The sequence below is a fragment of the Oncorhynchus tshawytscha genome, linkage group LG08 (genome assembly GCF_018296145.1).
Source record: "Oncorhynchus tshawytscha isolate Ot180627B linkage group LG08, Otsh_v2.0, whole genome shotgun sequence".
Classification (NCBI taxonomy): Eukaryota; Metazoa; Chordata; class Actinopteri; order Salmoniformes; family Salmonidae; genus Oncorhynchus; species Oncorhynchus tshawytscha.
Window position 1 is genome coordinate 1,402,953 of NC_056436.1, and position 18,662 is coordinate 1,421,614.

At 47.6% G+C, this 18,662-nt stretch overlaps 1 protein-coding gene across 1 annotated transcript in view; it reads right to left on the bottom strand.

Moving 5' to 3' along the window:
• gfra4a (GDNF family receptor alpha 4a) overlaps window positions 1-18,662 on the bottom strand; it is a 389,412-nt gene that overhangs the window by 4,683 nt on the left and 366,067 nt on the right. The window contains exons 7-8 of the mRNA XM_042325051.1: window positions 16,665-16,799; window positions 5,618-5,805 (exon numbers count right to left, since the gene is read on the bottom strand). Coding sequence (XP_042180985.1) covers window positions 5,618-5,805; window positions 16,665-16,799 — 323 coding nt within the window. The remainder of the gene's footprint in view (window positions 1-5,617; window positions 5,806-16,664; window positions 16,800-18,662) is intronic.

Below are 18,662 nucleotides of genomic sequence, written 5' to 3' on the forward strand. Positions count from 1 at the left end.
ATAAACACATGACACCTGATAAATGCAGGTCACCTGATAAACACATGACACCTGATAAATGCAGGACACCTGATAAATGCAGGACACCTGATAAATGCAGGACACCTGATAAATACAGGACACCTGATAAACACTTGACACCTGATAAATGCAGGACACCTGATAAATGCAGGACACCCGATAAAGGCAGGACACCTGATAAAGGCAGGACACCTGATAAACGCAGGACACCTGATAAACACATGACACCTGATAAACGTAGGACACCTGATAAACGCAGGACACCTGATAAACGCATGACACCCGATAAACGCAGGACACCCGATAAAGGCAGGACACCCGATAAACGCAGGACACCTGATAAACACATGACACCTGATAAATGCAGGACACCTGATAAATGCAGGACACCTGATAAATGCAGGACACCTGATTAATGCAGGACACCTGATAAACGCAGGACACCTGATAAACACATGACACCTGATAAACGCAGGACACCTGATAAAGGCAGGACACCTGATAAAGGCAGGACACCTGATAAAGGCAGGACACCTGATAAACGCAGGACACCTGATAAATGCAGGCCACCTGATAAATGCAGGACACCTGATGAATGCAGGACACCTGATGAATGCAGTACACCTGATGAATGCAGGACACCTGATGAATGCAGGACACCTGATAAACGCAGGACACCTGATAAATGCAGGACACCTGATAAATGCAGGACACCTGATAAACGCAGGACACCTGATAAATGCAGGACACCTGATAAAGGCAGGACACCTGATAAAGGCAGGACACCTGATAAACGCAGGACACCTGATAAATGCAGGACACCTGATAAATGCAGGCCACCTGATAAATGCAGGCCACCTGATAAACGCAGGACACCTGATAAACGCAGGACACCTGATAAACGCAGGACACCTGATAAATGCAGGACAGCTGATAAATGTAGGACACCTGATAAATGCAGGACACCTGATAAACGCAGGACACCTGATAAATGCAGGACACCTGATAAATGCAGGACACCTGATAAATGCAGGACACCTGATAAACGCAGGACACCTGATAAACGCAGGACACCTGATAAATGCAGGGCAGCTGATAAACGTAGGACACCTAATAAACGTAGGACAGCTGATAAATGCAGGACAGCTGATAAATGTAGGACACCTGATAAATGCAGGACACCTGATAAACGCAGGACACCTGATAAACGCAGGACACCTGGTAAATGCAGGACACCTGATAAACGCAGGACAGCTGATAAACGTAGGACAGCTGATAAATGCAGGACAGCTGATAAATGTAGGACACCTGATAAATGCAGGACACCTGATAAATGCAGGACACCTGATAAACGCAGGACAGCTGATAAACCCTATTCCCTATATAGTACACTACTGTTGACCAGGGCCCTATTCCCTATATAGAACACTACTGTTGACCAGGGCCCTATTCCCTATATAGAACACTACTGTTGACCAGGGCCCTATTCCTATATAGTACACTAGAGTTGACCAGGGCCCTATTCCCTATATAGAACACTACTGTTGACCAGGGCCCTATTCCCTATATAGAACACTACTGTTGACCAGGGCCCTATTCCCTATATAGAACACTACTGTTGACCAGGGCCCTATTCCCTATATAGTACACTACTGTTGACCAGGGCCCTATTCCCTATATAGAACACTACTGTTGACCAGGGCCCTATTCCCTATATAGTACACTACTGTTGACCAGGGCCCTATTCCCTATATAGAACACTACTGTTGACCAGGGCCCTATTCCCTATATAGAACACTACTGTTGACCAGGGCCCTATTCCCTATATATAACAGTACTGTTGACCAGGGCCCTATTCCCTATATAGTACACTACTGTTGACCAGGGCCCTATTCCCTATATAGTACACTACTGTTGACCAGGGCCCTATTCCCTATATAGAACACTACTGTTGACCAGGGCCCTATTCCTTATATAGAACACTACTGTTGACCAGGGCCCTATTCCCTATATAGTACACTACTGTTGACCAGGGCCCTATTCCCTATATAGTACACTACTGTTGACCAGAGCCCTATGGCACCCTATTCCCTATATAGTACACTACTGTTGACCAGGGCCCTATTCCCTATATAGAACACTACTGTTGACCAGGGCCCTATTCCCTATATAGTACACTACTGTTGACCAGGGCCCTATTCCCTATATAGCTACTGTTGACCAGGGCCCTATTCCCTATATAGAACACTACTGTTGACAGGGCCCTATTCCCTATATGTACACTACTGTTGACCAGGGCCCTATTCCCTATATAGAACACTACTGTTGACCAGGGCCCTATTCCCTATATAGAACACTACTGTTGACCAGGGCCCTATTCCCTATATAGTACACTACTGTTGACCAGGGCCCTATTCCCTATATAGAACACTACTGTTGACCAGGGCCCTATTCCCTACACTACTGTTGACCAGGGCCCTATTCCCTATATAGAACACTACTGTTGACCAGGGCCCTATTCCCTATATAGAACACTACTACTGGGCCCTATTCCCTATATAGACCAGGGCCCTATTCCCTATATAGAACACTACTGTTGACCAGGGCCCTATTCCCTATATAGTACACTACTGTTGACCAGGGCCCTATTCCCTATATAGTACACTACTGTTGACCAGAGCCCTATGGCACCCTATTCCCTATATAGTACACTACTGTTGACCAGGGCCCTATTCCCTATATAGAACACTACTGTTGACCAGGGCCCTATTCCCTATATAGAACACTACTGTTAACCAGGGCCCTATTCCCTATATAGAACACTACTGTTGACCAGGGCCCTATTCCCTATATAGTACACTACTGTTGACCAGAGCCCTATTCCCTATATAGTACACTACTGTTGACCAGGGCTCTATTCCCTATATAGTACACTACTGTTGACCAGGCCCCTATAGAACCCTATTCCCTATATAGTACACTACTTTAGACCAGGCCCCTATAGAGCCCTATTCCCTATATAGTACACTACTGTAGACCAGGGCCCTATTCCCTATATAGTACACTACTGTTGACCAGGCCCCTATAGAACCCTATTCCCTATATAGTACACTACTTTAGACCAGGCCCCTATAGAACCCTATTCCCTATATAGTACACTACTGTTGACCAGGGCCCTATAGAACCCTATTCCCTATATAGTACACTACTGTTGACCAGGCCCCTATAGAACCCTATTCCCTATATAGTACACTACTTTAGACCAGGCCCCTATAGAACCCTATTCCCTATATAGTACACTACTGTTGACCAGGCCCCTATAGAACCCTATTCCCTATATAGTACACTACTGTTGACCAGGCCCCTATAGAACCCTATTCCCTATATAGTACACTACTTTAGACCAGGCCCCTATAGAACCCTATTCCCTATATAGTACACTACTGTTGACCAGGCCCCTATAGAACCCTATTCCCTATATAGTACACTACTTTAGACCAGGCCCCTATAGAACCCTATTCCCTATATAGTACACTACTTTAGACCAGGCCCCTATAGAACCCTATTCCCTATATAGTACACCACTTTAGACCAGGCCCCTATAGAACCATATTCCCTATATAGTACACTACTGTTGACCAGGGCCCTATAGAACCCTATTCCCTATATAGTACACTACTTTAGACCAGGCCCCTATAGAACCCTATTCCCTATATAGTACACTACTGTTGACCAGGCCCCTATAGAACCCTATTCCCTATATAGTACACTACTTTAGACCAGGCCCCTATAGAACCCTATTCCCTATATAGTACACTACTGTTGACCAGGGCCCTATAGAACCCTATTCCCTATATAGTACACTACTGTTGACCAGGCCCTATAGAACCCTATTCCCTATATAGTACACTACTTTAGACCAGGCCCCTATAGAACCCTATTCCCTATATAGTACACTACTTTAGACCAGGCCCCTATAGAACCCTATTCCCTATATAGTACACTACTGTTGACCAGGCCCCTATAGAACCCTATTCCCTATATAGTACACTACTTTAGACCAGGCCCCTATAGAACCCTATTCCCTATATAGTACATTACTGTTGACCAGGGCCCTATAGAACCCTATTCCCTATATAGTACACTACTGTTGACCAGGGCCCTATAGAACCCTATTCCCTATATAGTACACTACTTTAGACCAGGCCCCTATAGAACCCTATTCCCTATATAGTACACTACTTTAGACCAGGCCCTATAGAACCCTATTCCCTATATAGTACACTACTGTTGACCAGGCCCCTATAGAACCCTATTCCCTATATAGTACACTACTTTAGACCAGGCCCCTATAGAACCCTATTCCCTATATAGTACACTACTGTTGACCAGGGCCCTATAGAACCCTATTCCCTATATAGTACACTACTGTTGACCAGGCCCCTATAGAACCCTATTCCCTATATAGTACACTACTTTAGACCAGGCCCCTATAGAACCCTATTCCCTATATAGTACACTACTGTAGACCAGGCCCCTATAGAACCCTATTCCCTATATAGTACACTACTGTTGACCAGGGCCCTATAGAACCCTATTCCCTATATAGTACACTACTGTTGACCAGGGCCCTATAGAACCCTATTCCCTATATAGTACACTACTGTTGACCAGGGCCCTATAGAACCCTATTCCCTATATAGTACACTACTGTTGACCAGGGCCCTATAGAACCCTATTCCCTATATAGTACACTACTTTAGACCAGGCCCCTATAGAACCCTATTCCCTATATAGTACACTACTGTTGACCAGGGCCCAATGGGAGTAGTGTGGAATACAGCGTAGATATTTCAAAACTTTGCCTCGCTTCATTTCTCTTATCCGCTTATTCTCTGCTTTCCTCCACCTGTCCTCTCCTCTGCTTTCCCCCACCTGTCCTCTCCTCTGCTTTCCTCTACCTGTCCTCTCCTCCGCTTTCCTCCACCTGTCCTCTCCTCTGCTTTCCTCCACCTGTCCTCTCCTCTGCTTTCCTCCACCTGTCCTCTCCTCCGCTTTCCTCCACCTGTCCTCTCCTCTGCTTTCCTCCACCTGTCCTCTCCTCTCCTTTCCTCCACCTGTCCTCTCCTCCGCTTTCCTCCACCTGTCCTCTCCTCTGCTTTCCTCCACCTGTCCTCTCCTCTGCTTTCCTCCACCTGTCCTCTCCTCTGCTTTCCTCCACCTGTCCTCTCCTCCCCTTTCCTCTACCTGTCCTCTCCTCTGCTTTCCTCCACCTGTCCTCTCCTCTGCTTTCCTCCACCTGTCCTCTCCTCTGCTTTCCTCCACCTGTCCTCTCCTCTGCTTCCTCCACCTGTCCTCTCCTCTGCTTTCCTCCACCTGTCCTCTCCTCTGCTTTCCTCTACCTGTCCTCTCCTCCCCTTTCCTCCACCTGTCCTCTCCTCTGCTTTCCGCCACCTGTCCTCTCCTCTTTCCCATGTCCTCTCCTCTCCTTTCCTCCACCTGTCCTCTCCTCTGCTTTCCCCACCTGTCCTATCCTCTCCTTTCCTCCACATGTCCTCTCCTCTCTCGATGCATCTCTTTCACAGCTCCACCTCACCTGAGTGGGTATCTGTTCTCTCAGGACATTCTGTTTTGTTTCCATGGTGATACCAGGGACGGTGGTTGCCGGGCGCTGGATGTGGTTGTTGGGGGTAGCGAGAGTGGGGCTGGGCGTGTCTGGTTGGTTGGCTGCTCCGATGGAGGACTGCTTGTCTGTCTCGTTCCCAAACGCCATCATGGCTTTCTCTGTTCAGAATAATCAAGAGGAGAGTCAAGTGAAGTGTGTGACTTTTAGTCTCCACAACTTATTGGATTTTTAACAACTTTTTGTAAACTTAAGATTGCAATTTTAATTTAGAAAAAAAAAGATGAATGACATGGACAAAACTATAGACACCCCCGGAGCTAGTTGTTAGTTGCACAGTCTTTGGCCAAGATAACTGCATACAAATGCTTCTTGTAGCCATCAATGAGTTTGCTAAACCTTTCTACTGGCAATTTGACCCACTTTTCAGCAGAAAACTGCTCTAATTCTTCAATGTTTGAGGAGTGCCCTCCACCACCTGCTGTTTTCATCACTCGTCATAGGTTCTGGATGTGATTCAGATCTGGACTCTTTGCTGGCAACCCCAAAAACACATCAAAAGCACCCAGGAAAGGTTCAAAAAGAGATGCTTGACTGTTCTGGAGTTGCCAACGAAGATTCACATCTGAATTTGATTTGAATTGATTTGAATCATAGTAATAGCTACAAGAAGCGTTTATCTACAGTTACCTTGGCCAAAGGCTGTGCAACCATTTGGGATCCCGAGTGGCGCGGCGGCCTCACTGCATCTCAGTGTTAGAGGCGTCACTAAAGACCCTGGTTCGATTCCAGGCTGTATCATGGGTCCTCAGATCCTTAAAAGGTTCTACAGCTGCACCATCGAGAGCATCCTGACTGCCTGGTATGGCAGCTGCTCTGCCTCTGACCACAAGGCACTACAGAGGGTAGTGCGTACGGCCGAGTACATCACTGGAACCAAGCTTCCTGCCTCCCCAGGACCTCTATACCAGGCGGGGTCAGAGGAAGACCCTAAAAATGGCCAAAGACTCCAGCCACCCCAGTCATAGACTGTTCTCTCTGCTACAAAGTGGTACCGGAGCACCATGACGCTTCTAAACAGCTTCTACCTCCCAAGCCACAAGACTCCTGAACAGCTAATCAAATTGCTACCCAGACTATTTGCATTGCCCCCCCTTTACGCTGCTGCTACTCTCTGTTGTTATCATCTATGCAAAGTCATTTTAATAACTCTCCCTACTTGTACATGTCACCTCAATTACCTCGAATACCTCTACAAACATTTCACTGTCTTTAGTTACCTCCCATTTCACTGTCTTCAGTTTTCTCCCATTTCACTGTCTTCAGTTATCTCCCATTTCACTGTCTTCAGTTATCTCCCATTTCACTGTCTTCAGTTACCTCCCATTTCACTGTCTTCAGTTACAGCCCATTTCACTGTCTACAGTTACCTCCCATTTCACTGTCTACAGTTACCTCCCATTTCACTGTCTTCAGTTACAGCCCATTTCACTGTCTTCAGTTACCTCCCATTTCACTGTCTTCAGTTACCTCCCATTTCACTGTCTTCAGTTACCTCCCATTTCACTGTCTACAGTTACCTCCCATTTCACTGTCTTCAGTTACAGCCCATTTCACTGTCTTCAGTTACCTCTCATTTCACTGTCTTCAGTTACCTCCCATTTCACTGTCTTCAGTTACCTCCCATTTCACTGTCTTCAGTTACCTCCCATTTCACTGTCTTCAGTTACAGCCCATTTCACTGTCTACAGTTACCTCCCATTTCACTGTCTTCAGTTACCTCCCATTTCACTGTCTTCAGTTACCTCCCATTTCACTATCTTCAGTTACCTCCCATTTCACTGTCTTCAGTTACCTCCCATTTCACTATCTTCAGTTACCTCCCATTTCACTGTCTTCAGTTACAGCCCATTTCACTGTCTTCAGTTACAGCCCATTTCACTGTCTCCAGTTACCTCCCATTTCACTGTCTTCAGTTACCTCCCATTTCACTGTCTTCAGTTACCTCAAATTTCACTATGTCTTCAGTTACCTCCAATTTCACTATGTCTTCAGTTACCTCCCATTTCACTGTCTACAGTTACCTCCCATTTCACTGTCTTCAGTTACCTCCCATTTCACTGTCTTCAGTTACCTCCCATTTCACTGTCTTCAGTTACCTCCCATTTCACTGTCTTCAGTTACAGCCCATTTCAGTGTCTTCAGTGACAGCCCATTTCACTGTCTTCAGTTACAGCCCATTTTGGAAATTGAACACGAACTATATTCAGACTAAAACCAATAATCACCCTATATACTCAAATCACACCACACAGCTATAGACCCACAGCTACAATCCCCCAGCACAGCTATAGACCCACAGCTACAATCCCCCCATTATATCTATAGACCCAGAGCTACCATCCCCCATTATATCTATAGACCCACAGCTACTATCCCCCATTATATCTATAGACCCACAGCTACCATCCCCTCAGCACAGCTATAGTCCCACAGCTACCATCCCCTCAGCACAGCTATAGACCCACAGCTACCATCCCCCATTATATATATATAGACCCACAGCTACAATCCCCCATTATATCTATAGACCCACAGCTACCATCCCCCAGCACAGATAGAACCACAGCTACCATCCCCCAGCACAGATAGACCCACAGCTATAGACCCACAGCTACCATCCCCAGCACAGCTATAGACCCACAGGTACCATCCTCTCAGCACAGCTATAGACCCACAGCTACCATCCCCCATTATATCTATAGACCCACAGCTACCATCCCCCAGCACAGATATAGACCCACAGCTACCATCCCCCATTATATCTATAGACCCACAGCTACCATCCCCCATTATATCTATAGACCCACAGCTACCATCCCCTAATTATATCTATAGACCACAGCTATAGACGCACAGCTACCATCCCCCATTATATCTATAGACCCACAGCTACCATCCCCCAGCACAGATAGAACCACAGCTACCATCCCCCATTATATCTATAGACCCACAGCTACCATCCCCTAATTATATCTATAGACCACAGCTATAGACGCACAGCTACCATCCCCCATTATATATATAGACCCACAGCTACCATCCCCATTATATCTATAGACCCACAGCTACCATCCCTCCATTATATCTATAGACCCACAGCTACCATCCCCCATTATATCTATAGACCCACAGCTACCATCCTCCATTATATCTATAGACCCACAGCTACCATCCCCCATTATATCTATAGACCCACAGCTACCATCCCCCATTATATCTATAGACCCACAGCTACCATCCCCCATTATATCTATAGACCCACAGCTACCATCCCCATTATAGCTATAGACCCACAGCTACCATCCCCATTATATCTATAGACCCACAGCTACCATCCCCCATTATATCTATAGACCCACAGCTACCATCCCCCAGCACAGCTATAGACCCACAGCTACCATCCCCCAGCACAGCTATAGACCCACAGCTACCATCCCCCATTATATATATAGACCCACAGCTACCATCCCTCCATTATATCTATAGACCCACAGCTACCATCCCCCCATTATATCTATAGACCCACAGCTACCATCCCCCAGCACAGCTATAGACCCACATCTACCATCACCCATTATATCTTTAGACCCACAGCTACCATCCCCCATTATATCTATAGACCCACAGCTACCATCCCCCATTATATCTATAGACCCACAGCTACCATCCCCAGCACAGCTATAGACCCACAGCTACCATCCCCCAGCACAGCTATAGACCCACAGCTACCATCCCCCATTATATCTATAGACCCACAGCTACCATCCCCCCCATTATATCTATAGACCAACAGCTACCATCCCCCATTATATCTATAGACCCACAGCTACCATCCCCCATTATATCTATAGACCAACAGCTACCATCCCCCACTATATATACTCACAGCTACCATCCCCCATTATATATATAGACCCACAGCTACCATCCCCCATTATATCTATAGACCCACAGCTACCATCCCCCATTATATCTATAGACCCACAGCTACCATCCCCCATTATATCTATAGACCAACAGCTACCATCCCCCATTATATCTATAGACCCACAGCTACCATCCCTCCATTATATCTATAGACCCACAGCTACCATCCCCCAGCACAGCTATAGACCCACATCTACCATCACCCATTATATCTTTAGACCCACAGCTACCATCCCCCATTATATCTATAGACCCACAGCTACCATCCCCCAGCACAGCTATAGACCCACAGCTACCATCCTCCAGCACAGCTATAGACCCACAGCTACCATTCCCCATTATATCTATAGACCCACAGCTACCATCCCCCATTATATCTATAGACCAACAGCTACCATCCCCCATTATATCTATAGACCCACAGCTACCATCCCCCATTATATCTATAGACCAACAGCTACCATCCCCCCATTATATATATAGACTCACAGCTACCATCCCCATTATATATATAGACCCACAGCTACCATCCCCCATTATATCTATAGACCCACAGCTACCATCCCCCATTATATCTATAGACCAACAGCTACCATCCCCCATTATATATATAGACTCACAGCTACCATCCCCGTTATATATATAGACCCACAGCTACCATCCCCCATTATATCTATAGACCCACAGCTACCATCCCCCATTATATCTATAGACCAACAGCTACTATCCCCCATTATATCTATAGACCAACAGCTACCATCCCCCATTATATCTATAGACCCACAGCTACCATCCCCCATTATATCTATAGACCCACAGCTACCATCCCCATTATATCTATAGACCCACAGCTACCATCCCCCAGCACAGCTATAGACCCACAGCTACCATCCTCCAGCACAGCTATAGACCCACAGCTACCATTCCCCATTATATCTATAGACCCACAGCTACCATCCCCCATTATATCTATAGACCAACAGCTACCATCCCCCATTATATCTATAGACCCACAGCTACCATCCCCCATTATATCTATAGACCAACAGCTACCATCCCCCATTATATATATAGACTCACAGCTACCATCCCCGTTATATATATAGACCCACAGCTACCATCCCCCATTATATCTATAGACCCACAGCTACCATCCCCCATTATATCTATAGACCAACAGCTACCATCCCCCATTATATATATAGACTCACAGCTACCATCCCCCGTTATATATATAGACCCACAGCTACCATCCCCCGTTATATCTATAGACCCACAGCTACCATCCCCCCCATTATATCTATAGACCAACAGCTACTATCCCCCATTATATCTATAGACCAACAGCTACCATCCCCCATTATATCTATAGACCCACAGCTACCATCCCCCATTATATCTATAGACCCACAGCTACCATCCCCCATTATATCTATAGACCAACAGCTACCATCCCCCATTATATCTATAGACCCACAGCTACCATCCCTCCATTATATCTATAGACCCACAGCTACCATCCCCCAGCACAGCTATAGACCCACATCTACCATCACCCATTATATCTATAGACCCACAGCTACCATCCCCCATTATATCTATAGACCCACAGCTACCATCCCCCAGCACAGCTATAGACCCACAGCTACCATCCCCAGCACAGCTATAGACCCACAGCTACCATTCCCCATTATATCTATAGACCCACAGCTACCATCCCCCATTATATCTATAGACCAACAGCTACCATCCCCCATTATATCTATAGACCCACAGCTACCATCCCCCATTATATCTATAGACCAACAGCTACCATCCCCCATTATATATATAGACTCACAGCTACCATCCCCCATTATATATATAGACCCACAGCTACCATCCCCGTTATATCTATAGACCCACAGCTACCATCCCCCAGCACAGCTATAGACCCACATCTACCATCACCCATTATATCTTTAGACCCACAGCTACCATCCCCCATTATATCTATAGACCCACAGCTACCATCCCCCAGCACAGCTATAGACCCACAGCTACCATCCTCCAGCACAGCTATAGACCCACAGCTACCATTCCCCATTATATCTATAGACCCACAGCTACCATCCCCATTATATCTATAGACCAACAGCTACCATCCCCCATTATATCTATAGACCCACAGCTACCATCCCCCATTATATCTATAGACCAACAGCTACCATCCCCCATTATATATATAGACTCACAGCTACCATCCCCGTTATATATATAGACCCACAGCTACCATCCCCCATTATATCTATAGACCCACAGCTACCATCCCCCATTATATCTATAGACCAACAGCTACCATCCCCCATTATATATATAGACTCACAGCTACCATCCCCCGTTATATATATAGACCCACAGCTACCATCCCCCGTTATATCTATAGACCCACAGCTACCATCCCCCATTATATCTATAGACCAACAGCTACTATCCCCCCATTATATCTATAGACCAACAGCTACCATCCCCCATTATATCTATAGACCCACAGCTACCATCCCCCATTATATCTATAGACCCACAGCTACCATCCCCATTATATCTATAGACCCACAGCTACCATCCCCCAGCACAGCTATAGACCCACAGCTACCATCCTCCAGCACAGCTATAGACCCACAGCTACCATTCCCCATTATATCTATAGACCCACAGCTACCATCCCCCATTATATCTATAGACCAACAGCTACCATCCCCCATTATATCTATAGACCCACAGCTACCATCCCCCCATTATATCTATAGACCAACAGCTACCATCCCCCATTATATATATAGACTCACAGCTACCATCCCCGTTATATATATAGACCCACAGCTACCATCCCCCATTATATCTATAGACCCACAGCTACCATCCCCCATTATATCTATAGACCAACAGCTACCATCCCCCATTATATATATAGACTCACAGCTACCATCCCCGTTATATATATAGACCCACAGCTACCATCCCCGTTATATCTATAGACCCACAGCTACCATCCCCCATTATATCTATAGACCAACAGCTACTATCCCCCATTATATCTATAGACCAACAGCTACCATCCCCCATTATATCTATAGACCCACAGCTACCATCCCCCATTATATCTATAGACCCACAGCTACCATCCCCCATTATATCTATAGACCAACAGCTACCATCCCCCATTATATCTATAGACCCACAGCTACCATCCCTCCATTATATCTATAGACCCACAGCTACCATCCCCCAGCACAGCTATAGACCCACATCTACCATCACCCATTATATCTATAGACCCACAGCTACCATCCCCCATTATATCTATAGACCCACAGCTACCATCCCCAGCACAGCTATAGACCCACAGCTACCATCCCCAGCACAGCTATAGACCCACAGCTACCATTCCCCATTATATCTATAGACCCACAGCTACCATCCCCCATTATATCTATAGACCAACAGCTACCATCCCCCATTATATCTATAGACCCACAGCTACCATCCCCCATTATATCTATAGACCAACAGCTACCATCCCCCATTATATATATAGACTCACAGCTACCATCCCCGTTATATATAGACCCACAGCTACCATCCCCCGTTATATCTATAGACCCACAGCTACCATCCCCCATTATATCTATAGACCAACAGCTACTATCCCCCATTATATCTATAGACCAACAGCTACCATCCCCCATTATATCTATAGACCCACAGCTACCATCCCTCCATTATATCTATAGACCCACAGCTACCATCCCCCATTATATATATAGACTCACAGCTACCATCCCCCATTATATATATAGACCCACAGCTACCATCCCTCCATTATATCTATAGACCCACAGCTACCATCCCCAGCACAGATAGAACCACAGCTACCATCCCCAGCACAGATAGACCCACAGCTATAGACCCACAGCTACCATCCCCCAGCACAGCTATAGACCCACAGGTACCATTCTCTCAGCACAGCTATAGACCCACAGCTACCATCCCCCATTATATCTATAGACCCACAGCTACCATCCCCCATTATATCTATAGACCCACAGCTACCATCCCCCATTATATCTATAGACCCACAGCTACCATCCCCTCAGCACAGCTATAGACGCACAGCTACCATCCCCCATTATATCTATAGACCCACAGCTACCATCCCCCATCCCAGCTACCATCCCCAGCACAGATAGACCCACAGCTACCATCCCCCATTATATATATAGACCCACAGCTACCATCCCCCATTATATCTATAGACCCACAGCTACCATCCCCGAATTATATCAATAGACCCACAGCTACCATCCCCAGCACAACTATAGACCCACAGGTACCACCCCCATTATATCTATAGACCCACAGCTACCATCCCTCCATTATATCTATAGACCCACAGCTACCATCCCCCATTATATATATAGACCCACAGCTACCATCCCCCATTATATCTATAGACCCACAGCTACCATCCCCGTTATATCTATAGACCCACAGCTACCATCCCCCATTATATCTATAGACCCACAGCTACCATCCCCGTTATATCTATAGACCCACAGCTACCATCCCCCATTATATCTATAGACCCACAGCTACCATCCCCCATTATATATATAGACCCACAGCTACCATCCCCCGTTATATCTGTAGACCGACAGCTACCATCCCCCGTTATATCTATAGACCCACAGCTATAGACCCACGGCTACCATCCCCCATTATATCTATAGACCCATAGCTACCATACCCCCATTATATCTATAGACCCACAGCTACCATACCCCCATTATATATATAGACCCACAGCTACCATCCACCGTTATATCTATAGACCCACAGCTACCATCCCCCGTTATATCTATAGACCCACAGCTACCATCCCCAGCACAGCTATAGACCCACAGCTACCATCCCGTCAGCACAGCTATAGACCCACAGCTACCATCCCCTCAGCACAGCTATAGACCCACAGCTACCATCCCCAGCACAGATAGAACCACAGCTACCATCCCCAGCACAGATGGACCCACAGCTATAGACCCACAGCTACCATCCCCTCAGCACAGCTATAGATCCACAGCTACCATCCCTCAGCACAGCTATAGACCCACAGCTACCATCTCCCAGCACAGATATAGACCCACAGCTACCATCCCCCATTATATCTAGAGACCACAGCTATAGACCCACGGCTACCATCCCCCATTATATCTATAGACCCACAGCTACCATCCCCCCATTATATCTATAGACCCACAGCTACCATCCCCCCATTATATCTATAGACCCACAGCTACCATCCCCCAGCACAGCTATAGACCCACAGGTACCACCCCCATTATTTCTATAGACCCACAGCTACCATCCCCCATTATATCTATAGACCCACAGCTACCATCCCCCATTATATCTATAGACCCACAGCTACCATCCCCCATTATATCTATAGACCCACAGCTACCATCCCCCAGCACAGCTATAGACCCACATCTACCATCCCCCGTTATATCTATAGACCCACAGCTACCATCCCCCATTATACCCACAGCTACCATCCCCCATTATATCTATAGACCCACAGCTACCATCCCCAGCACAGCTATAGACCCACAGGTACCCCCCCATTATATCTATAGACCCACAGCTACCATCCCCCATTATATCTATAGACCCACAGCTATAGACCCCCAGCTACCATCCCGAAGCACAGCTATAGACCCACAGCTACCATCCCCCAGCACAGATATAGACCCACAGCTACCATCCCCCCAGATCAGCTCCAGGGCTCTGAGGACCATAGTAGCCTATACATTATATGATGCTGAAGGGTCTCTTCATCCATCTGCTCAGCTATAGTATCCAGGGCTCAGCTATAGTCTCTAGAGCTCAGATGTAGTATCCAGGGCTCAGCTGTTGTATCCAGGGCTCAGCTATAGTCTCTAGGGCTCAGCTATAGTATCCAGGGCTCAGGTATAGTTTCTAGGGCACAGCTATAGTCTCTAGGGCTCAGCTGTAGTATCCAGGGCTTAGCTGTAGTATCCAGGGCTCTGCTATAGTCTCTAGGGCTCAGCTATAGTATCCAGGGCTCAGCTATAGTATCCAGGGTTGAGGTATAGTTTCTAGGGCACAGCTATAGTCTCTAGGGCTCAGCTATAGTCTTCAGGGATCAGCTATAGTCTCTAAGGCTCAGCTAGACTCTCCAGCGCTTCTTTCGGCTGTACAACACATCCCATTCAAGGTCTCCAAGACAGACCATTTATGCTGGGGTTGTAAACGGAAAATAAGCCCTTTTGAAGTTTACCAGTAGACTACCAGAATTTTGGTAAATTAATAATGACCAAAATTACAGAAGATTACGGTACCTTTGTTAAATTCTTGTTAGCTGTGCAACCCTATTAGGGACTGTGTGAATGAGCCCAAATCAGCCCACAAACCCCCAAATTCAACTCTATCTCTCTTGACATTCACACTGACACATCTATAAAACCAGGAGGACCAGAGTGAGGTGTGGCAGTTATTAAAACAGGATATTAATATATAATATTATTATATCCGTGATGAGGATGCAGGCAGGTCACAGCTGTGTTTAAACCTGAGTGAACAACAGCTCCACTTTGGATGAAATTTAAGTTGTTCAGCGTTTTTCTCTCCCCTGACTGCCGACGGCTGCATTTAACCAGAGTGTTATTTTCTGCAAGGTCCAAAATGGCACCCTATTCCCTACATAGTGATCTACTTCTGACCAGAGCCCTGTGAGACTTAGGGATGCTTCCTCTATCTCTGACCAGCTCATTACAAAGTGATGACAAAGTCATCAAAGGCCATCTGAAGTCCTCTCTCTCTCCTAGCTACTGGCGGAATATATATATATATATATATTCCGCTTGATATTCCCCTTGAGAGATATATATATATATATATATCTCTCAAGGGGCAAGTGAAATAGATCATAAACAAAAGTGAAATAAACAATATAAAAAATGTCGCTCACTCAGGCAGACATTATCATGAAAATATTCCAGGAAGCCGTCACACTGTTCCCGGTGGTTCCCGGAGGCCGAGCAGGAGCACCACGGACCCACGTTAGACGTTGAGTTATCAAGGTAGTTAGGAGTTATCGTACTGCCTGGAGAGACAATGACAAATACAGTATTAATGAGAAATCTTTAACGGTACAACCATGTCAAGTTACAATTTTTCAGACTAATTCTTGGTTGGAGAAAACAGTAGAGCGTGAGAGAGAGGGAGAGTGAAGGAGGGAGGGAGAGAGAGGGAGAGTGAAGGAGGGAGGGAGAGAGAGGGAGAGTGAAGGAGGGAGGGAGAAATGGGGAGGTATAGGGAGGGAGAGAGAAAGAAAGAGACGGAAAGAAGGGGAGGTAGAGGAAGAGAGAGTGATGGAGTGAGAGGGAGGGAGATGAAGGGAGAGTAGGGGAGGAAGAGGGAGGGAGAGTAGGGGAGGGGGAGAGGGAGGAGATGAAGGCAGAGTAGGGGAGGAAGAGGGAGGGAGAGTAGGGGAGGGGGAGAGGGAGGAGATGAAGGGAGAGTAGGGAGGAAGAGGGAGGGAGATGAAGGGAGAGTAGGGGAGGGGGAGAGGGAGGGAGAGGGAGGGAGAGTAGGGGAGGGGGAGAGGGAGGGAGATGAAGGGAGAGTAGGGGAGGAAGAGGGAGGGAGAGTAGGGGAGGGAGGGAGATGAAGGGAGAGTAGGGGAGGGAGGGAGATGAAGGGAGAGTAGGGGAGGAAGAGGGAGCGAGAGTAGGAGGGAGGGAGATGAAGGGAGAGTAGGGGAGGGAGAGGGAGGGAGATGAAGGGAGAGTAGGGGAGGGAGAGAGGGAGGGAGATGAAGGGAGAGGGGGAGGAAGAGGGAGGGAGATGAAGGGAGAGTAGGGGATGAGAGGGAGGGAGAGTAGGGAGAGAGGGAGATGAAGGGAGAGTAGGGGAGGAAGAGGGAGGGAGAGATGAGGGGAGGAGGGAGGGGAGGGAGAGTAGGGGAGGGAGGGAGATGAAGGGAGAGTAGGGGAGGAAGAGGGAGGGAGAGTAGGGGAGGAAGAGGGAGAGAGGGGAGGGGGGAGATGAGATGGAGGGAGAGGGAGATGAAGGGAGAGTTGGGAGGGAGAGGGAGGGAGAGAGGGGAGGGAGAGAGGGGGGGAGATGAAGGGAGAGTAGGGGAAGAGGGAGGGAGATGAAGGGAGAGTAGGGGAGGGAGACAGGGGAGGGAGATGAAGGGAGGGAGAGGGGAGGGGGAGATGAAGGGAGAGTAGGGGGAGGAAGAGGGAGGGAGAGTAGGGAGGGAGGGAGATGAAGGGAGAGTAGGGGAGGGAGAAGAGGGAGGGAGATGAAGGGAGAGTAGGGGAGGGAGAGAGGGGGAGGGAGGGAGATGAAGGGAGAGTAGGGGGAAGAGGGAGGGAGAGTAGGGGAGGGAGGGAGATGAAGGGAGAGTAGGGGAGGGAGAGGGGAGGGGGAAGGGAGAGGGGAGGGAGAGAGGGAGATGAAGGGAGAGTAGGGGAGGGGGAGAGGGAGGGAGAGGGAGGGGAGGGAGGGAGATGAAGGGAGAGTAGGGGAGGAAGAGGGAGGGAGAGTAGGGGAGGAAGGGGAGGGAGAGAGGGGAGGGAGGGAGATGAAGGGAGAGTAGGGGAGGGAGGGAGGGAGAGTAGGGGAGGGAGATGAAGGGAGAGTAGGGGTGGGGAGAGGGATGAAGGAGATGGAGGGAGAGGGGGAGATGAAGGGAGAGTAGGGGAGGGGGAGAGGGAGGGAGAGGGGAGAGGGAGGGTGATGAAGGGAGAGTTGGGAGGGAGAGGGAGGGAGAGTAGGGGAGGAAGAGGGAGGGAGATGAAGGGAGAGTAGGGGAGGGAGAGAGGGAGGGAGGGAGGAGGGAGATGAAGGGAGAGTAGGGGAGGAAGAGGGAGGGAGAGTAGGGGAGGGAGGGAGATGAAGGAGATCAGGGGGGGGAGAGGGAGGGAGATGAGGGGAGAGTTGGGGAGGGAGAGGGAGG